At 40.2% G+C, this 23,520-nt stretch overlaps 1 protein-coding gene across 9 annotated transcripts in view; it reads right to left on the bottom strand.

Annotated features, from left to right (window-relative positions):
* The window catches only part of KCTD1 (potassium channel tetramerization domain containing 1), a 53,039-nt gene that overhangs the window by 8,473 nt on the left and 21,046 nt on the right, over positions 1-23,520 (bottom strand). For 4 of the 9 annotated variants that reach the window (XR_014514059.1, XM_083451635.1, XM_083451634.1 and 1 more), the window contains exons 2-4: positions 17,235-17,413; positions 6,194-6,338; positions 553-858 (exon numbers count right to left, since the gene is read on the bottom strand). Coding sequence is in view for 8 of the 9 variants with exons in the window: in XM_083451628.1 (XP_083307754.1) it covers positions 553-858; positions 6,194-6,338; positions 17,235-17,413 (630 nt within the window). In the remaining variant the exon portion in view is untranslated. Of the gene's footprint in view, positions 1-552; positions 859-6,193; positions 6,339-17,234; positions 17,414-17,804; positions 18,947-23,520 lie in introns of those variants that run through there. The other 5 variants (XM_083451631.1, XM_083451630.1, XM_083451632.1 and 2 more) reach the window with 3 other exon arrangements.

Raw genomic sequence — 23,520 nt, 5'->3', positions numbered from 1 at the left:
TCCATAAATGGTTAGCCTCCCATGTATCTTCCCCATAGATATTCAACAATACCTTCCAGGATGAGTTCTGCAACATATTTTTTCACTAACCCAATTCATTTAAGTGATGGTACGTGGCTCTTCTCATCATGTCATATGCAGCTGCTGCTGAGAACATGGAAACTGCCTTGTTCTCAGAAGCATCTGAATGCTCCATTATCTACTGAATAGGTTCAGCACAAGCCATTAGACCCAGTGTATCAAATAAAATGTGTTGTGGGAGGGGGAATCATTGGCTTGTTTTTGTTCTTATTTTTATTACATATTTTGTGGTTTTTATATTGTATTTTTATGTTGTGAACTGCCCTGATATCTACGAATGAAGGACGGTATACAAATTTAATAATGAATAATAATTTAATAAATAATAAGAAAGAGAATACAAACGATCCTCTAAGGAAGGGCTTGGATTGATTTACTTTCAAAGTTTTTGTTTGTTTGTTTTTTTAAACCTCACTCTGGCTCACATATTTATCAGCTTGCCCAAAAACTGATATACTGGTGTCTACATACCTGAACTGAATTGAGATGACAATAGCCATTTAAAGGAAATCTGATGACATGTGTTGAGTCGTGATTCCAACCTGCATTGACTGAATTGCACATCACATCACCAATTTCTGGGAAAACCTCTTCTATCAAAGACTTGTCACCACTCAAGGTAATCCTCTCTCCAAGATCTGGAGCAACTCGCACAACCAAACACTCGCAGGATTTTGAAAACCGGCATGTCTCCCGATCCTGTTTCCACCTTTCCATCTCCCCTAGCATGGGCTGAAGCTGAAAATACTTTGCTTCTTCATACAACAAGCTGTAATCCTGAAAGACACATAATTTTCATTGCCAACGAGAAACATACATGCCGCTATAGGGTACGAATGGCAATCCAACATTGTCAACTTGCTTGTGGAACAGACTTCCTCATCATTTCCTTTCCACTGCAGCCTCTTTCTTGTTTGCCACCCAAAAACTCCTATGGGAAGGTTGAGGGGCAGAGGGACTGCAGTGGTGACATGCCTACCAGTGCAACATTGGATCTCATCATCCTACATTTACAGTATATAAGAAAAATAAACTCAATATTGAATTCACTTCAACACGTGGATAGGAACTGCTCACCTTCCCCATCTAAGAAGGTCGTATGGAAGAAATATACACCACGATTAATAGGGATGCTTCTGCCTTGCATTATCTTTTTCTGCTCCCCTATGAGTAGTAAGCTTACCCATGTCCAGGCAGTTATCATACTGTTTGTTGGGGTTGGGGCTGAGGAGTGGGAGGACTATGGCTCATTTATAGCATACATTGTTTGCCTGCATAAGATCCCAGGCTCAATTCCCTGCAAAGGTAAAGGTAAAGGACCCCTGGACGGTTAAGTCCAATCAAAGGCGACTATGGGGTTGAGGTGCTCATCTCGCTTTCAGGCTGAGGGAGCCGGCGTTTGTCCACAGACAGCCTTCTGGGTCATGTGGCCAGCATGACTAAACTGCTTCTGGCGCAACAGGACACCATGATGGAAACCAGAATGCATGGAAATGCCGTTTACCTTCCCGCCACAGCGGTACCTATTTATCTACTTGCACTGCCATGCTTTTGAACTGCTAGGTTGGCAGGAGCTGGGACAGAGCAATGGATGCTCACCCCGTCATGGGGATTTTAACAGCCAGCCTTCCGATCAGCAAGCCCAAGAGGCTCCGTGGTTTAGACCACAGCGCCACCCGTGTCCTTTGCATCTCTAAGTAAGGCTGCACTGACAGTACTGAACTAGATAAGACTAAGCCTGTCGTGATTCATAATAGTGCAGCCTCCTACTTTCTTATGCATTTTGCGGCCCCTGCCAGTGACAATTGATGCTGAGCAAGTTTGAGGAAAGCACATGCGACATCAGAATACAACTAAGTCTAGGGGACTAGACGCAGGGCAATTGCCATGCTAGTTCCCAGTACAGTACAATAGAAACTAAATGGAAAGAAGAGAAAGTTGGTGCTGAACACAGACTGGCCTCTAGACCAGACCATCTAAGAAGCAAGGGATACAACATTTGCTACAGAAATATAGTTAATATAGTAGGGAAGGTTGTAAAGACTGGTGTTTGAAAGCATCAAAATGGAAATACAGTAATTAAGGACACATAACATTGATTTGTTAAAAAAAAGGGGGGACTACATTCCCTTTGATATGACAACTGTCTTGATGGATAAAGGGAACATAATCTATTAGCTTAAGTGAACATTTAGACATGGTTCCATATAACATTCAAAGTTATGTTATTTATAATGCAATCCTATTCATGTCTACTCAGAAGTAGGTGCCACCGAGTTCAATGGGGCATACTCCCAGGTAAGTGGGAATATGACTGCAACCAAAGATTAATATTTAATCCGCACCAAAAGACTAATATTTAAATGGTTGGTCTCAAAATAGTCTCTATTCTGAACTCACTGCTAGGAAGATGTATTTTACGACATTTTATTGTACTACATATAATAGTTACATTGGTGTGTGTGTTTTGAATTAACTATATTTGTGGCTTTAAAGTTTATACTTTGGCTCATATGTGCTTTGACAAGAGTATTGTGTGTGCATGTACAAATACAGAAATAATAATATTAATGAGATTCAATGTTTTCTTCAAATTATGAGATATTTCCAAGTGCTGACTATCTGGCTCACATCTGAACTAAGCAGTAAAGGTCATCAATATGATCTTGTGTGTGTGTGTGTTGTTTTTTTAAAAAAGAAAAAAATGCATTTTGACCTCATTGTAAATGGTATGAGGCATCCAGACTCATGCATACATCTGGATGAGGCTAGGCAACTCTAGAAACATTTTTCCCCTTTGAATTTCTTTACCACCCTCCATCGAAAGATCACAGGGTGGTTTATAATATAAAAACAAAAAAGCGTAATAACGAGCAAAAACAATACCCACCCCCCACCCAAGTCTAGATGCAATGGCCAGAAATAATGTACATTCTGGGATAAGACAGATTATGGCAAACCTGATACGTGTAGATACCTGGCCACATCCCCAAATATCTTCTTAATACCAGAATTATTATTAGGACTTATTAGTTACCTAAAAAGTCTCCAAAAAGCTTACATTTGAAAACATAAACACATGACATAGAAAACTATGCAGTTTACAAAAAAAGATAACAATCAGTAAATGTGTGTTTGTGTGTGTTTATGCAAAACAATGAAGATAAAAGTCTACAATACCAGATGAAACAGTAACATTCCCCCGCCCCAACCAGAAAACAAACCAGCACATTTCTAAAACATCATAAGAGTCAGGGAAATGACTAGCTAGCCTGGCCACCAGGTACCTGCAAGGTAGATGGAGGATCAGAGAGGTATGGCCTGCAGCTGTCTGGACCCCACCCCAAAAGTATTTAAGATACACCCAAAGTTCTGACCTGGCCCATGACATAGAAAGCCCACAAAGCATGCCTCACCAGGATCATAATGTCCAGTTTCAAAATTCCAGCAAAAGCTAGAGAGAAATCAAAATCAGCAAGGAAAAAAACAGGAATTGAAAATTCATATTACAAGTTAAGGTGAGAAAGGAAAGATCAAGGTCTGGGTGGGGTATAAGAATTTTTCAAATAGCAGAGGAACATGCTCCCATAGAGAGGAAGACTAGCTGGCAAGCAACTGGTTCCAGCTATAGCAAGAGCTGGTTCAGGCTTGGAGAGTAAGAAGTGCTTGTATGTGGAAAATGCTGCTCACAAAAAGTGATAAGATCTTGTTCTCTAGACTTGACTTCTTCCAAGAGGAAAAATGTGTCAGAGATACCTTCTGTCTAAAGAATCCTGCCCGTGGCACAAGTTTGGACCAGGTGACCTTGAATGTCTCTTCAAAACTGGACTCGGTTATATTATGTATCAAAACAGAATGGACAGTGACATCATCACAATTTGAAGTGGCTAGGTTTTAAATCTATTTTACCTACACTGAAAACAAATATGAACAGTGAACAAGAAGGGCAACGTTGTTCCCCCCTTTTAAATGACTGACCTACCTTCAGGAAAGAAAACCATTAGGGACAGTGTAGAGGCAGATGCTGAGTCTCATGTGGACATATGCGCTTAAAGGCTATTTTTAGACAGCGCCATTTAAAGAGTGGTGTGCCCTAAGAATGCTTGCGAAGGGCAAGTTGGTACTACGGGGTTTTGTAAAGACTGCAGTTTAGCTCTGTGGCTGGAGCTAGAGCTCATTTCATCAGTCAAACACATTTTGATTTTCCTACTGAGCAGATAAGTGGGGCCAGATGTTTCCAATAACCTGAGGCTGGGTTTTTAAGAGTGCTCACACAAAACCTTTTTTTGTGAAAATACAGCCCCTCGAGCAAGAGGGATAAAACAATTACACAGTATCTTGAAATTCTTCACCTCTTTTCACGGTTCCTCCCCCATCAAATCTGAATGAGAGAGGAAAAAAACCACCCATCTGAATGCAAACAAATGCCATGTTAGGGCATATCATATTAAGGTGTGGATTAAAAAAGAGGGCAAGAAAATATTAATTATGATGGCACTCAGAGGTGTATAGTTTTAAAAGCCAGCTGTTTAAAGTAAGAATAGGTTTTATGAATTAAACTAAAGCTGCTCATTTAAACTTGTGTTTTAAAAAAGTTTTTCTGCACGTGTATGGAAGTGTATTATTTTTGCTGATAGGACCCACATTTTCACTATCATCCATGATCTATCTATCATCTATCTATCTATATTAGTTTAAGCAGGCTGCATCCTTGTACTGGATAATTTCATTCTTCAGAACTGCGATCCTAAATACGCTTAACTACAGAAAAGTAGTGGGACTGACGGGGGAAACCCAGGTTCAAATCTCCACTTAGTCATGAAGCTTACTGGGTGACTTGGACCAGTTATTCTCCCTTAGTCAAGCCTACATCACAGGATTATTTTGAGGATAAACAGGGAAGAGAAAGAGAGAAGAGAACATGCATACCACCTTGATCTCCTGGAAGGAAACTTGAGTACAAATGCAGCAAATAAAAATAAAAAAACCATGAGCTCCTTGATCATAGGTTACGTTGCTCATTCAAGTAGATGATTTGTATGAATAGCCTACAATTATCTGGTTCAAGTTAAGATTCTACGTGGGGACTGCTTTGAGGCTGTTGCTTCATTCTGCGATTAGGATTCAACTGTGTAGGTTGTGCAGTTAAAGTGGATCTGGTGCTCTTGCACAACCAACCTACTTCCAAAAAACAATCTGAACTTTTTACAAGTAAGGGAAGTGAGGGACAACAATTACTTAGCACGATACACAAGCTCCGAAGAAATCAGAATGAATACTCAATCAACAGGGGCCATTATCTAACTTCTTTGCCAACCTTCTGCAAATGAATAAAGATGAATGCTCAATAAACTGGTGGAGTGACTAAGGTTTTGACTGCAATCCTATGAATGTTAAGAGTCCTGTTGGATTAGACAACAGTCCATCTTGTTCCCAACAGTAGCCATGCTGCTGGGGGAAGCAGGGGAGACTATGGGTTGGGTGGGAATGTGCCCCACTCCTGGCATAAAGTCAGTGGCCCTTCCCTGCTGCTGCCCACTGGCAACTGGTATTCAGGGGCACATTGTTCTCCATTTGGAGGTTCCATTTAACTATTAGACTGGTAGCTGTTTACAGACCTACCTTCCATGTGCCTCTCAGGGACTCAAAATTGAAAGATAGCAGTCTTCAATCAGAGTACAGCTCACAATCTTACCCTTATGGTGGCTTATGATCATAGGTTAAGTTTCTGTTATACAAATGGCAACCAAACTGCATGGGGGGGGGGGGAGACATTCAATGGTATGGATGTCTACAGTTTAAGAGTGTCTGGTGGTACATCTCACACTTTCCTCTATTCACAGGCACTGCCTCCCTGTTCATGTGTTCAGGAAATATCAAGTGAAAGCATGCTTAACATGCATAGACTCTTCCCATGATATGAAATGTGTTTTATAATTCACTTGTTAAACTGTATGCTCAATATTTTCAAATATTCATTTAAGAGATCTATTATTTGCCAGCATCCATCAATGCAACCCACAAGCCTTGCTCCCGGCACATGGCAGTTCTGATTACTCTACCTCCTTTCTAAACATTTCAAATAGGATGATGACGATGCATAAAATTTCACCTTGAAATCATCTGGTATGAGGAGCTTTGATGTTCGTAGAAAATTCAGGATATATCTGAACATTTGGCCATCTCTGTCAATGAAGTAGTGCTGCTTCAGGCTGTCCAAAACAATTGGCTCTGTGCCATCAAAAAGCCTCCCAATTCTGAAAAGGAGAGAAAAGTCAATTTGCAGTCAGCATCTTTAAGTCACTAGGAGTCACTGACCTTGGTCACTGGAATTTCTTGAATCCACATTTTTGCATTAATCAAGCTCAGTGATAGTAACATTTCATGGTGAAAACAATATTATGGCAATGAACATGACACAGTGATGTGTTATCAATGTGAATTTTTGAATCAATTTTGAACTTAATATTAATGAGAGGACTTGTCTCCTCAGATATTTACAATGAAAATAGGGCAATACGGAATGCATTTCCATTTCAATAGTTTTTTAAAACATCTTTGAAAGTGATGCTGAATGAAGAAGGCATGCCCATTAGAAGTACTTTTACCCATACACATAATTTTCTTCTGTTTAAAACTTATTGCAACATAAACCTTCAGGGCTAATATTTTTTTGTGGTATTTGGCTCTAAACCAAAATAATCTAAGCATGTGAAATCTAGTAACCACTCTCTTTTTATTCTAATATTCTGAATATTTCATGTTTTCATTATAGGAGTTGTGTTCCTCCCCCACGTGTGAGAGACATCAGAGTTGCAATTCTAAATCAGAAGAGAACCATTTCAGCATTTCATTTTACTTATGATGCCATTAGCCTTTCATTTTTCATCCATCATTTCCACTTCCTGTCAAGTGGAGGCAAAGGGGATGGTTTTGAATCCAACATATCCTGGGCTAGCTTAGCTCCTCTCTGTCGCTGGAATGCCTCATTTTGAGGTTTTCCATCAGCTGTTACCAACAGGGATTCTGCCACTGGCCCTTCTGCCCACCCACCCATTTTGCAGGTGGAACAGGGAGTTCCATGCTGATTCCCACCCATGGAGTGATGCAATTATCACTCCGCCAGCACAAAGCAATGCCAGCATTTTTGTGCTGGCAGAATGATGTTGGCATTGTTCCATGTGTGGAAGTCAGCAAGGACTGGCAGGGCTTGGAGGAGGGGCAAATGGGTTTTGGATTGCAGCCTAAGCCATCCAGATTCGCGGATGAGCAGCAATTTGATATTGGTTGTCCCCTCTAGTGTCCCATTTGATTTATTTTCAAAACAAAATATATAATGACCTTCTGTGAGTGAATGTCAATCAAGGTGGAGCCAGTAAGGTTGCTAACATTAGAGTAGACATTAAAAGCTTTGGGCAGAGGACCACTCTCAGTTCCACCATACAAGATTTTAAGACTAGTGGTATCTCTTGCTGATGTTCAGAGAAATGCCATACATGTTTCCAGTTTATATCACATTCTGTATTCTTTATGTTGCTGATCTACCCTGAACATTAATCAATTTATCTAATTTTACGTGAACAACAACATGGGACAGACAAATGCAACTCAGCTAGAATCAAGTCCTATTAAATCTGAATACAATTTAGTAATTTGTATTTTTAAACCATCTATTTTCACTCTGTGAAATCACTGATCTTCCACTGACTTTCAGGAACAGCCCATTCAGATTACATATTAAAGTGCCCAAAGACCCTAATTTTGGACTTTATTTCTTTTCTCATTTACAAAGTAAACTGACCACTTAGAACAAGACTTCTCTTGTCTCGAAGGCAGAAAACATTCAGCAGGATCATATGGGTCATGACTTTGGACAGCCCCCATTAGGCAACAGGTTTGTTGTTCTCATTATTATTAGTCATATATCAAAGCAAGCAGACACTAGTGATCCAAGCTTTAAAGAATGTCAATAAAATGGGGTGTGGATGTCAATACTATTCTTACCAATGTTTTCCATTAGAACAAATGCCTGTTACTTTTATGTCACCTTTAGAGACCTCACAATGTTTTCTTCTCCTTTCTAGGTCCACTATTTCCACTATAAAGCCACTTACAGGAGAAGGTAGTTTAAAATGCAAGTTGATGCTTCTTCCTGCCATTATCCCTACCACCCACCCGCTGTGCTCGCCAGTGCACCTCATCCTCCTATCCAGAGAAGGTCAGTCTCTCACACATGTCTGAATTGGTTTAATATTTGCTTCTGAACTTCCAAGTAGCAACCCGATGAAACTGATAATTTTTGTCAGACTCACTGTGGCCCAAGGCAGAAAGCAGCTGTACAAACTCAAAATGCAACCCGAGAGGCAAATGAACTGTTCACAGATTTAACAAAATTGAAGATTTATATTGGGAAAGTTGTCTTTGAAGAAAGTAAATAAATAGAAAAATGAACAAATAAAAGGTCGAGAAATGTTTCAAAATGGAGTGGGTTTGACTAGTTCTCCAGACATTTGTCAACAGTCATGTAGTTTTGCTTCTAAAAACAACAACCCTGGCATCTTTTTTCCTGAGTGATATTCGTATTGTATTGAAAATGACTGACAATATGAACAATGTAAAAAGGGACTTAAGAGTAAAATCGGGGAGAGAAATTGAAGAAATTAACTGAATAGTTAAGAACATAAGAATATATGAAAAGCCCTGCCAGACAAGGCCTATGACCAGTCTAGTCTAGCATCCTGTTCTCATAGTGGCCAACCTTTTGGAAGTCTGAAACCAAGATTTGAGCAAAAAAGCACTGCACCCACTTGTGATACCCAGCAATTGGTATTCAGGACCAGACTGCCTCTGACAGTGGAGGTAGAACATAGCCTTCTAAACCATGAAGTTGTCTAACCCACTTTTAAAGCCATCCAATCTGTGGTTGCTGTTAAGCAATCACTTGCATAATTTGACCAGTTCCTTCCCTCTCTTTCCCAAACAGGTTTGTGCTAGCCAACTCAGAAGACAGAGCCAGCCCTTATTCAAGAGGAGAACAGATATGAACAGATATGAAGTTGCTCAGCAGCTGGTGCCAGCCAATCTCGCTCCAAGGCAAGGATGTGTGAACCCTGGCTAGGCCTGATAATGTATAAAAACTGCAAAATCATGGGTCCTGATGAGTTTGCCTTCATTCCCTGTTTTCTAGATTCCTAGGAATTCCCAGGCTTGATGCCACCCTATCCCTGGGTTCCTGTTCGCTTTGACAACTAGTCATCTTCTCTGCAAACTGTTTTCTACGAACTCTTGAGATTCTATGAACTCTCTCACTGAAACCATGTTATCTGTTAAATAACACCAGAAGGAGATGCGTTTGAAAAATATAATTAAATGATTAATTTAAAAATATTTTTACACCACTAAAAACCAGAAAGTGATGTATAGCACAATGTAACAATTAGAATAAAACTAGAACCTGCAATCATCTGGGGCCCTTCTTTATATGCCTTCTCTACAAGAGGTCTGGAGAGGCGCAATACAATAATAGGCCTTTTTGGAGGGTGGGTCCCCTTGTTTAATGCTTTCCCCAGAGGCTCACCTGGTGCCTTTATTACATATCTTTAGGTGCCAAACAAAAACATTCCTCTTCTTCTAGGCGTCTGGCTAATTAAACCATCTATGGCCTTTTAAGTGCTTTTTGTGGGACGCGGGTGGCACTGTGGGTTAAACCACAAAGCCTAGCGCTTGCCAATCAGAAGGTCGACGGTTCGAATCCCCACAACGGGGTGAGCTCCCATTGCTCGGTCCCTGCTCCTGCCAACCTAGCAGTTCGAAAGCACGTCAAAGTGCAAGTAGACAAATAGGTACCGCTCCGGCGGGAAGGTAAATGGTGTTTCTGTGCGCTGCTCTGGTTCGCCAGAAGTGGCTTAGTCATGCTGGCCACATAACCCGGAAGCTGTATGCCAGCTCCCTTGGCCAACAAAGTGAGATGAGTGCCGCAACCCCAGAGTCGTCTGTGACTGGACCTAACAGTCAGGGGTCCCTTTACCTTTAGGGTTATTTGTTTGTTTGTTACTATGGTGTGCGTTTTTTTGTTTTTATATTGTAAACGGCCTGTGATCCTCGGATAACGGGCAGTATAGAAATTTTAGTAGTAGCAGTAATAGTAAGAATAAGAATTCAACAACAACAACAGAAACCTAACACAGATTAAGGACTGGGAAGCTAGATAAAGAATAAATGAGTCAAAATCCCATCCATGTGGACACCTCCCACAACTCAGATGGGACATGGTTCCCTAGAGGGGATGCCACAACTGAATAGCCTCCCTCTGGCTGCCACAACATGGACCTCTGCAGGTGACAGCACAACCAGGAGGGCATCATTAAGCTGATCTGAGTGACTGGGTAGGATGATATGGAGGAGGCATTTCCTACAACAATAGCCTGTTAAAAAGTTTGCAAGCCTTTTACAAATGGGTTTTCGTTGAAAGGATTTGTTGTATGGTATAACATATCATCTATCCCTTACGACAAATACTTTCAACATAAAACAGTTTGCTTCTTCCCATTTGAAATATGTTAAACATAACTGAGTTAACTTTCAAGAAAGGAAAGCAATCCCAACCTATTCTGGCTGATACCGGTTTACTTCAATGATTGTGGCAGTCTGCCTATAAATACTGGGGGTGGGGAGTTATCTGATTTTCACCTTGTTTCTTCTGCAATGTATCATCAAGATGATGATGTTTGTGATGAAGTGTCTCACACAGGGGCCTGGAGATAATGGATTCAATGGATATCCTTAAAGGATCATTTGTCAATTTTGTATTGACTATTTGTGTTGCTCCAAGACAGGAAGAGATTTCATTTTTTTAATATAGGCTCTGAAGCCCTGAGGCATCTTCTTAAACCGTTTAAAAAGAAATCAATTTTCAGATGGATAAAAGGGAAGCTAAGAAGGGGTTTAATGAACTTACTTGAGCAGCATGTTCTGGACCTCATTCAGTTGAATCTTAAACAAGGCCAGACAGGTTTAGAACCTACTATCAGCAGAGGAGCTGTGGCCTGGAAATGCTTGCTGCTACTGTTTATAATTTGCGGTTCTGGCTCCTGGAGTAAAGCCATAAATTACTGTCTTAGTACCTGAGACATAATATGTAGTTGCACAAGAGTGTAAATTAATTGCTACCACTAATGAGGATAAAAGGGAAAGCAGTTACTATGCAAACTAGATCTCTATGTTTATGTATAAACTAGAACCTTGTGACCATGTTACATAATCTCCTCACAATTATATTCAGGTAACTACACACACACAACCCTAGTGAAAAATCACTGTACTGGGTAAAAGCCCATTTCAATTAAATGTTACAGCTTCTGCTTTGAAATTATAGCTGGATATGTGTTATGGGGATTATGGAAGACACAAGTGAATCTATGCTCTCCTGACAGGATATTCTGCCCAATATAAATTACTGCAGGGATATTTTAACAGAAGGAACACAGAAGAGCTTGAGTGCACTGACAACTAAAAAAATATGTCAAATGAAGCCAAGAACATTTCACAGATCCGCAGGGCAGGGACAGGGATTCACTTATCCCAAGTGCAGCAAGGCAAGAACCCACCACATCCACACTAGTAAGTACACTGGCCACAAACAGGTCTTGAAAAAACTAATGGGCACAGAAATCCAGAAATCTTGTACCTGCAGGGAGCATATGCAACTACTACAGCGTGCAAATTTTTTGCACCGACTGCCGTCTGCTCTGCCTTGTCCTTTACCTACTTGAGACAACTAAAGAACGCAAGAACATTTCTATTATCTCAATTTCTTTCTTTTTTTCAAACTCTTTAAAAACTTGACTGCCAAGCTTAAAATATATACTTTGAATAAAAATTAAGTCGGTCAATCAGTTACTTTTACATGTCATATTATCTTAAAGCACAACCCTAACCATGTTTAATCAGAAGTAAGCCATACTGAATTCAATGGGGCTTGCTCCCAGGTAAGTGGAATTAGGGTTGTAGCTTTGGAACATTTTTAGCAGAGAAGTGGTTAATAAATTACATGAGCAGCTAAAAGTCATCCTATCCCATTCACATGTGTGGGTTATGTATGCTTACTGGTAATGTCCACTGCAGCTTGATTTCCCTAAAAAAAGAAATTCTACAATCTTTATTTATTTAAATTTATGTCTCACAAGGGATTCATTTCATTCCAATTTATTGTACAATTATAGATTTCTGGGGGTTGAAAACAGAGAAAATAAAATTTGATGAAAATAAAATTTGATGTGGTCATTACAAGAGCAATAATGCGTTAACTACTAGGGATGAACATGACAGATGCAAATGCTAGCATAAAAATATAGAATGAATCTCTTCACTCAGCTGAAAAATACACATTATAAATGTTTTCAGGTATTAATATAGGCTTCATAGCATTTATATCTTAGTGTTTGAAAATAAACCCATGCATGTTAAGGAGACAGAGGCTGACAGTATTGAACGCTGCATTGTTCTTGATTTGTCTGGGAGTAAACATAGGCTGCTCAAGGTCAGTGCTGGGAATTGGTAGCAAAATGGTACACAGGCTCTCCTCTTCTTTGGTAGCACATAAAGAGGGAGAATGCACAGGGGACGACTAGCTTGGCTCAGAGGCGGCACAGCTACCAACATATCTGTACATATCTGAATTACTGGGAGTGGAGCTAACTCCCTGGATTGTAGAATCGGGTTTACAGGATTACCACAATAGATATTTAGATGTGTTGTATAAGCATGCAAACAAAGCCTGTTCTGAACTTCCTACTTCTGGAATAAGAGACTAATCAGGACACCCTCATTAAATGCCAGAGGATTTGGGGGCTGTGAGGGTCCTCTGAGCTAGGAGGTGGTGTGAGGAAACTTTATAGTGTAAATGTTTTCTTACTTTAATTCTCTCTTCACTGTGAAATGTTTCTATGGAAGGCTGAATGTTGGAACAAAAACTGGGGTGACGGTAGGAAGGTATAGAAGTCATCAGCAAAGAGCAAATGGCAGGAAAAAGTGCTGGAACAAGCTATGACCAGAACTACATGATTGTCAATGAAATGAAAAGCTGTTACAGGTGTTCAGATCATATAACCATCAAATTGCAGAGTTGGAAAGGACCATGGGGGTGATCGAGTCCAACTCCTTGCAATGCAGGAATTTTTTTGCCCAACCATGACAGCAGAGGTTGTGGCTGATTAACTGATGCTGTAGCTTTACATTTCACTGCACTGTGAACTTTCATTTTCACTTTCTCCAGGTCTTCCCCATTTGGCCTGTCAGGCTACTTTGGCCAAGCCATGCCTAGCTGTCCTACACCTGCACTGCAAGGGGTTGGACTAGATGACTCCTGGGGTCCCTTCCGACTCTACAATTCCATGATTCTATGATGCCAGCTGATTGTCCGGGCTTGCAGAGCGCTGTACCTTTGCCCAGATGGTTTGGTTTAAAACTGCATGGGCAAAACCAGGTCACCTGACAAGAGTGTGATGTGGCCTGCAGGGCAGGGTAAGGGAGATAAGCACCCAGTTTGCTGGTCAGATCCTGCTGCCTGTCCTTGCTCTACAGCGAAATCACATGCTGGTAAGATGGGAAGTCACTAAGAAAGACTGTAGCTGAACACATGGATGGGCAGGAGCCACAAGCCTGGCCAAAGACAAATAAAGGTTTGGCTTGTCTCTGATCCCGAACATTCTCCAAGTTGAGCAGAGGTTGAGACAGCACCTCAGACATCATGCTGAACTTTGGAGGTAGGGAAAGTGCCAGCATCACTACTAGGATGAGCCTCACACATGCTCAGTTTATTCATTTTTGTAAACAGGGAAAGGAGGCTTGCAATGGAAATGGTAGAAAGTAAATTTTGACGAGCCCTGTATATGGAGTAGAATTAAATTCAAAATAAGCAATGGGATTTAAGCATCCACCAGCTTATGCTCTCACAAAAGAACCAAGTCAAACAAAGCATTACAGTAAGTGCACAACAGGCAACTTTATCTTTGTTTTTTTTTCTTGACTTAATTACAGGTGTGGACTGGCGATGTTCCTGGGGACAACAGTGTATGGGGAAGAGGATTTAACTCTTTTCTCCCCAGCTGTGATTCCAACACACACACACACACACACCAGTTATAAGGCTTAGAAGCAAGTTTTCAGTGATGACAATGGAAGTGTTTTGTCCCTAAGTCTCCTACCTGCACAGGGGCAGTTTTCATTTGGAACACAGCTAGAAGGGAAGAGTTAAACAACTCCTCTCTGCGCTTTGTGGTCCCAGTGGAAAAATTGTCCCTATGACTGTAATTAAATAAAGAAAAAAAACACAGACAGCTAAGCAATTAAGCTAACTTCTGGTTTTGCCCTCAGCCAACAACAAATCAGAGCAGCAGACATGAGAATCTGAAGAGAGGGAGAAGAGAAATTCTGATTGGAAAAACATAGTTTGAGATGGTATGCTGAGTGTCAATAACAGGGGGAAGTAAACTTTTGTGGCCCTCTCCCCCTTGTGTGATTTCACATAATGCATGCCATAAGAACAGGTAAGGTTTCATTGGTCAAAGCATCAGTTTGAAAAGAATGCCTTCAGATCCAAAGGCTCTTCCTCACCTCGTGGCTGTCTTTTAACAAAGCATTGGGAAACAAACCTCAAAAGGGGCAAAGCTTTCCAAATGCAAAGCCAGCAAAAAAGTGGAACAAAGCCAGCAAGGAACAGCAGAGGACTTGGCAGCTATATACTGAAGCTTCAAACATACCCTGTGGGTGGCCATGGGTGTTGGCTGTAAAGCTACAAGCAGACTCTGTTTAGTCCTGCAATTATACACAAGAAGTATATTAAACTGCTTTGAAACCATATAGCAATTTAGGAAAGACTAGCATAGCAGAAGCTAGGGCGCTAACTTCATGAATTCTCAGAAAAGTAAGTTATATGAATTGCTACGTTTCTTCATGCTTGGACACAGAGCTTTTCTTAAATTTTGATCATGTATTTGTAAGGTGGCAGTGCTGCTGCTGGGCCCACCACAGATTAGCGGGTCCCAACCCGCCAGCTGAGGACCAGACTATTACTGCTCCTCTATGATGCCAGAGTTCTGGGGTTTTTTGGATTGCTTGTGAAGAACTTGTGATATTTCTGTTCCTCATTTACCACCACACTCTTCCTACAAATTCTGTAATTTAGTACTCTAAACTAAAACTGGTAAAAATAAATAAAAGCTGGCATGTTGCAACCCCTCATATTCTAGAAAGATCCCAATCTCTCCTGAAATCACAAATACTACAAGTCTGGCTTCCATAGTTTTTCCCCCTTAATTTATACAAAAAAGAAAGCTGACACAAGGGAACACAATGTTGCAGTTAGTTAGTTTACAATTAGTTATTCTGTACCAATAATGGATCAAGACACTATAGCATCACCTGTGAACTGAAAAACATTTGTGGGGGGTGGAATTCATTCCTTAGTGAGAGCCGCTTATTTGACTATGCGAATTTTAATGACTTTGTGAGCAGGCACAGTAGATTTTTGTTGTGGTTCAAACAGAAGTGACACCACCAATACCACCAAGATCTAATATATTAAATCTAGCAATTGTGTTGCATCAATCTCTCTAGATGCCTGCTCAATATAAGTAATGACATAATAACTATTTCCTGTTATAATTAAATGCAATTTCTCCTTACCCAGGAAACAGATTTATTTATTTAAGAGATGTACAGTCTTACCTTGGAATTCAAATAGCTTAGTTGCCAAACGTTTTGGCTCCCAAACGATCAAAAACTGGAAGTGATTGTTCCAGTTTTTGAATGTTCTTTTGGAAGCTGAAAGTCTGGTGAGGCCTCCACACAGCTTCTGATTGGCTGCAGAAGCTTCCTGCAGTCAATTGGAAGCCATGCCTTGGAAGTCGAACATTTGGGAAGTCGAACGGACTTCCTGAACAGATTCCGTTCAACTTCCAAGGTACATCTGTATATACTATTTAATCATCAGCATATCTTAGTGGAACATGTACAAATAACGCACAGAGAGAATAATACCTTTAGAAATAATTATGAAATCTAACTTTAACTCAAACGCTGCCTTAAAATGCCTGCTAAAACAAGAAAGTCTTTGCCATGCACCTGAATTTTGCAAGGTGGGTGCCTATTTAATCTGAGGTGGGCCTACTACACTGAATGCATGGTGCCTAACAAACAGTTGGACCTGATTAAGCAAGGAGGACCCAAAAGTAAAATGTGACTTCCACATGCATATTCCCTGCTGAATCAGAAACTGAAATGCCAATTGATACTGCACACATAATTCTAGTCACCAATCACTACTTGCAGGAAGCATGTGGGAGGTCTGAAACTAGGCTTCACTCCCACAGACTAAATTACTAGTGCTGTCAAAGATGACAGTGATGATCATCTGATTGGCATACTCAAATCACTGTTTGAGATTTCAGGCATTGAGTCTATATAAAAATAATTTGAAGGTTTTAAAAACCTATTATTCAAGCCCAACTCTAGACCAACAGTACTTACTAGAGTACTGTAAGTACATAAAATTCGCAGTTACTCAGGTAACTTGTTTCCTTTAAAAAGAAAGAAAATTACATTAAAGTTAGCAAAGATGCATCATTTGTGCTTGTCAGTGCTTGTCAGTAAATGCTTTGTCCAGGACTATGTACATGTTTATTATGTAGCAAATATTTGTCTAAAAATGTAATTATTTTATGTTTTAATTGTTCAGATACACCCTTTATCCAAGATTCTGATGGCAGAAAATTCCTCCCTTTCCAGGTCCAAAAGAAAGCCAACCCCCGTCTTCTGAAGCAGATTATTTAAATGCTAAGTTGGAACCCATTATTCTGAGGTGATATTGTGCGGAAGGACTGACAAAATTTTAACAGAAAGTGTCAAAGGAAAACAGCAAAAGAATCTGGTTTATGAGTGATACGGGTCAGTTACTCATGGGTTCTGGGTAGAGAAACAAAATCCACTGGTGTGTTTCATTTAGCAAAATCCTTTCCAACTACGACTTTACGTGTATGGATTGACCTTCAAGTGAAGTGGTTTTGCACCAAGTAAGAAGGTTACAGAGGTCAGAGGACAGAAGTGAGTAAATTAACAAGGCTGCCAGAGACATGCAACATAGTCCTTAGAATTACCTTGAATCAGGATATTTAGTAAGTGTGGCCAAGCTGCTGGTATACATGTGCCCACCCACATCAATATGTACCGGTGCATTGGATTTTGTGAGCTGGGCTGGCGTGGGGATGCCTTGATTGTTCAAAGGAGATGCAGGGGACCTAGTGATCAGAGGTCTTGACATATTGGGCCGACTGTCCTGTGAAAAGACACAAACACCATTAGGAATTTGAGTTTCTATTTTAGAAAAGCCAACAATATAGCTAAGTTCACATTTAAGACTGAATAAAACATCACCAGACCAAATCTCAGTCTCCATCTTTAAATATAGCTCAGGAAGTCAGTTGAAATCTAGTTACATTGCAAGCTAGGGAAAAAAAATTAAAGACTGTTCTTTGAACACACTCAATGGAAAAGCAGTATTTTCAAACTTCTGTTTAAAAATGAAAACTAGCTCATACTTCAGAGCTAGATTAAGTCACTAATAATGACAAAGATAAAAAAAATACAAAGGGAGAGGAGAGAAGCAGGATTTTGCTATGTCCCAAACCCACCTATGCGCTATGCAGTTAAAATAGGTAAATACAAACCCTCAGCTCTTCCATTCTGCCAACTCTTCTCTTGAATTTCCAATTCACATATCACGCAAACAGAAGAGGAAACACCTGGACTAGCCAACTGTTCATGTACTGTAAAACACGGGGCACCGAGAGCCTTTGAGAAAGACATTTTCCATGTAAATATTATACAAGTTGTGACAGATGCCCCTCTGCACCCAAAGAGGCTGCTATCCCCAGAGCAGCTTCCTGAAGAAATCTCCAAAAGGGAGCACCACAAGCAGATGCAGATGAAACAAACGCCTCAGTCAAACTGGAAATGCAATGTCAGTAAACTGCAAGCGCTAGCCCTGTGCAAAGAGTCAGGGTGGGGCAGAGCGAAGCAAAGCATTTTGCTGAAGCCAGCAAGGCAGACCAGTTTCAAAATTCTGGAATGTAAACAAAACAAAACCTGGGCACATTTCTAAGGCAACGGCACTTCCTCTTACCATATTCACTCAAGGATGTAGCTGGGATATACCAACTGAGGATATAGACTACTCCCCAGATTTTTTGTTTAGGGTTGTACACATATTATCAGCAATAACCTGTGAGGACTCAGCTAATCAGACAGGGTTGCACTGTTAATCCCAATTACCCATCATAAAATGAGAACAACCCCACAGAGTTATTAGGATTATTGGGCCATTGGGATAAGCACTGTAAATCATTTTGCATATAAAGGGGCTAAGAGGCTGATAAAATTATAATGAGCTTCACCAGAGTATTTATAGTTCTGCACAGCGGAGAACAAATATAATATTAACAGATTTCCATTTGTAGGAGGCCCAAACATTGTATTACCACATCATTTTAAAAGATGAATCTGTACCTGACCATTTAAAATATTCTTTCACTAAAACGGTTGGACGTTATTCAATATTTGTGATGTCTGCCTAAGTCTGCCTGAACCATCTGGATCATTCACAGCGAAAAGAGGCAACTGCGTATACTGGACAATGTAACTGAGCATACTAAAGTATGCCTGATGTAAGATAACACTTAAGTGGAAAAAAAATACTTCAATCTACTACATTCCTTCAAAACAGTAGCTCAAACTTTAAAAGAACAACATGAGAGATTTTATAACTGAAACTAGGTTTAAGGGTCAGAGTTGCAGAATGCATTCAAGCTTCTTTGATATTGGTCCCAGACAATTACCGTATTTTTCGTCCCGAGCTTGTGTGGCTGGCCCTGGGGAGAGGCACGCTTCTCCCAAGAACCAGCCTCCAAACCAGGTCGAGGAACAGTGGGATGGCGGCGCTGCGCCTCCCTGCTGTCCCCCAAGCTTGTGGGGCTGGCCAATGTCTGCCCAGCACGCGGGACGTTCTGCTTCAGGGTGCTCTGCCCGCCGGGCGGCAGGCTGCTATCCGCAGTGTGGGGAGCCCTGCGGGAACTCCCGCAGGGCTCCCCAGGCTTGCTGATAGCTTCCTGAAGCCTGGAGAGCGAGAGGGGTCAGTGTGCACTGACCCCTCTTGCTCTCCAAGCTTCAGCGAAAGCCTGCATTTGCCCCATAGGACGCACACAGATTTCCGCTTCATTTTTGGAGGGGAAAAAGTGCGTCCTATAGGGCGAGAAATACGGTAGGTCCAAAGGACAGCAAACAAAGCAATAATGTAAGCAAAGAGAGAGAGTTAAGATGTGACTTCTATCACTGTTATTTGAAGAATGCTATGTTCTTAGGATTTGGAAAGACTGGAAGCCCTAATTGGAGAACAACAAAAAACAGGTCTACACATCCCACAACCACCTTGAGTGGGAAGACTGTACATTCTTTTAACATAATGCTAGGAAAGAGAGAAGAAAAATAAAATGTTTAGGAGATGGCTATAGATAAAATGAAGAGATTGGGAATATAACAAATAATAGCTTTGTGGCCTATATGAAACATACTGTGGGTTGTATCCAATGCTAGTCCTACTCAGAGTAGACCCATTGAAACTAATAGGCACAACTAATCCATTCCATAAATTTTAATGGGTTTACTCTGAGTTGGATAAAGCTCTGTATGATTTTCTTTCTGATTTCCCCCCATATCTATTATAATTTAGAATACAATAGTGTCAAAAAGACTTTGAAGAAAATATTTTCATAAAGGAAATCTGGCATGTTCTAATTATTCTAATGTATCATCTTCCTCAGGTTCCTTACTAGAATTTGAGCAGCAGGTTTAGTTCTGAAAAATGATTCTCTTTAAGACACAAGTGGAAAAGTACAGTATATCCTATATAATAAAATCTAACCCAAGATTGCTCACTATAGGACATTAAACTGGACTCTCTACCTTTAATAAACAACACAACTTTAAAACATAGCTCACAACATTCAAGTTTACTATAAATCCTTACTAGAAAGCATTCATTTCCCTGACAAATATGTCTGGCTGATATTTGTTGGGCTTATTTCACAGCGGGGGGGGGGGGGACCTGTGGCTCTTCAGATGCTGTTGAACTAAAACTCCTGCCCATCATTGAGCATGCTGACTGGGGAAGATGGGAGCTACAGCCTGACAACATCCAGAGAGCCACAGGTTCCCTGTCTCTGGCTTATAGCAAAGGAACAGGTGAGAGATCCCAATAATTGTATTGAGCATCTACTATGAGCCACCTTTCTATGCAGAACACTAAACCCTTCAAATGGGGGTGGGGGGAGAGAGAGAGAGAGCAACACTCTCCTGATATGTACCGACAAATCTTCCATTTAAGGTATCTGCCTCTCCTGATTTCATACAACTTCAGGAGTTGTAAGAGGAGAGCCATGTGTCCAACAGAATGACAATCTCATCGAAGATTTTGCCATTACTGTTAAGAAATATTTTGTATGAAGACTGATCTAGAAAGGTTTTTCCATTCAAGTAGTACATGCAAATGCTCTAGTACAATATGCAAGACACATCTCATTTTGCACAAGCAGAGACTTTTGTTCCCTATGAAGGATGAGAACAGAATGAAATATGAAATAATGCATCTGACATTTTATACATGGTGTCAGTTAATAGAAAATGCATACTTTAGGAATGGCACTACTACAGAAATTCACAAACAGCACCTCACCTTGATTATCATTCCCAAAATTCTGAACGCTTTAAAATTATGCAATGCTTTCATTGCAGCCCACTGTGCACATGCATCCTGGGAGTTCTGATGTGTGTGTGTGTGTTTAATGTGGATGCAACATTCATTCTGCACTTTTTTGACACTTTAAAATACTGTCCTAGCTGAACCTATTTCTCTTTCTTGCAATGATTCTAAAGTACATGTGCACATAAGTAGGTACTACAATTATTTGTCCAGCTTAAGAACACTACAAGTGATGCAATCTTGATCAAATAGACACACACACACAAATATGTATAAATGTGTTTTCACAACTTAAAATACCTCAAATCCCATGCTGCACTGACCCTCAGGTAAATATGCAAATATACCTGACCAGATCCAGTGCTCTCATGCAGGTATTATGTAATGCATGCAGTTTCTGATGAATTTCATCATTTCCCTGCATCTTCTAAGAGAAATCAATTCAATACTCAGTAATTTTAGCAGAAAGGTTTTGAGTTACTACTTTTCAGTTTATTTCAGTACCAACAGAGCCAAATATCTACCAACCAAAAAGTCTTTTCTCATACAAATGTGTGTTTGTGACCTCAAATTATCCTTTTCTACTGATGCTAGTTTCTTAAAACCCTTAATGCTCAAATGTTACCAACACTCAAATACTACTATTTTGTATTGTGGTGTTTTGCTTTCCTTTTAAGTTTCAAATTAATTCTTACAACATTCCTGTGATACTTCAATATTATTATCCCCATATCACAGGTGTGTGTGTGTGTGTGTGAGAGAGAGAGAAAACATGGGAGGAGCCTGATAGTCAAAGACCATCATCATTTATATTTTGGAAGCTAGAAACAGCAGGATTCTTATGAACACTACAGAATAAAAATGAATTAAAACTTAATGGAAAGTTCATCCTTCACTTTCTGTAGGTTCACATGATGCTAGAATCTGAGTCAATTGCTGTAACCATTTCTTCAGTTGTTTCCTGTGTATCATGTATGAAATAGTTCTCTCCACTGCTACGACAAACACAAACTTATGAAATAACTCGTTTTCAGGCATGAAGAACTCTGAATCACGGCAAATATGATGTCAAAATATGAACTGAATACACCTGTAGGAATGCAGAAAAACGTTGCAATGGTCCTAGACAAATTCTCTCCCTATCCTGTGTGTGAAAAACTATTTTTTAAAAACACAACAGAAGCAACCAGAAGCAATTCCAAAACCATGTGATCGGCTTCAAATCAACTTGATTTATACATTTGCACTAACACTTATTTATACAAATTAACAACATGACTGTTCCTACCCAAACTGGACCACAGCTGTTCCTACTAGAACAAAATGCACATGAAAAAGCTCTTCTTAAGAATCACTATACGTACAATACTCTCAGTTATGTATGCAGATTGAAACCTAAATGCCCTGCAACACGATACTGTATGCCATCCCTATAACTTAGAAAAAAATATCTATACATATAATTAAATAAATATATCTTCAACATGCTCCCTGAGATGTCAACAGAATATTTAAGAACTGGCTATATATGATACTTATCCCAGTCCTGCCCATAATTATTATGGAGTCTCTGGCACGATACTGCTGCAACCTGCTACACCTACAGCATTTTTACATTCATATCCTGCTTGCAGACTTCCATAGGCATCTGGCTAACTCTTGTGAGAACATGATGCTGTGCTACTTGAGCCTTGGGTCTGATTCAGCAGGGCTTTTATAATGTTATAATGCTTTTGTACTTTTACTTACACTTTTTAAATGGATAATATACAAAGTAGCACACAAACTCATGCAATATTAGGATAACAACCATAACTTACTGCATGTAGTATGACAACACAGCGGGCACTCTTAACTGCTGTGTTCTCTAATGTGGACATATATATACGACTAGTAGCATATGTATTTTAAGATGACCATCCACTGATGATTTCTATTTTGTAAATTTGTAAGAAAATAACATCGATCAATGCCAACATCCTTTGAAAAGTTGCTTTGGGAAATAATAGAACTGTGCCAAATTTCCAACCTCATACATTTGGCAATGCCACATATGGGGAAATGCCGGGCGCACCTGCAACCCAGCAACCCCGGCCAGAACGGCCAATGATCAGAGATGATGGGAACTGTAGTGCAACAACCTCTCAAGGGCCACAAGTTACCCATCCCTGCGCTATATAGGAATTGTCAGGTGGTGCAAAGTCATACCGTCCTCATTCTGAATCCCAGGCCCACTCTAGCCATGCCAGATTCCAGAGATATGGAATGACGCATCTTAAGCATGCATTCCATCAACAACAGTGAGATGTACGCTCCTATATGCATTCAAATGCTCATTCAAATGTGCATTCCAATATTCAACAAGCCTGACTGACACTTTTCATTTTCGTGCGCTGAGTGCAGCAAAAGAGGAACTTTCAGCCTTGTTGCAACAGGGTCAAATGTCCTTCTCCCGCACTTTCACGTCCTTTCAAATACCACCCCCCCAAAAAAATTCCCCAATGAAAGGGTAGTTTTGTAGGACACAAAATTATTCAGGATATTTGATCCCCAAGTTTTGACACAGTTCCAGGAAACAATATGTCTTCCTTTGCGGGGGTGGGGTCAGGGAGCGAATACCTGGTTGTTCT

The sequence above is a fragment of the Podarcis tiliguerta genome (assembly GCF_965153285.1).
Source record: "Podarcis tiliguerta genome assembly, chromosome: 7".
Taxonomy (NCBI): domain Eukaryota; kingdom Metazoa; phylum Chordata; class Lepidosauria; order Squamata; family Lacertidae; genus Podarcis; species Podarcis tiliguerta.
The sequence above is the reverse complement of the archived record's forward strand: the minus strand, read 5'-3'. Positions and strand labels throughout refer to the sequence as shown.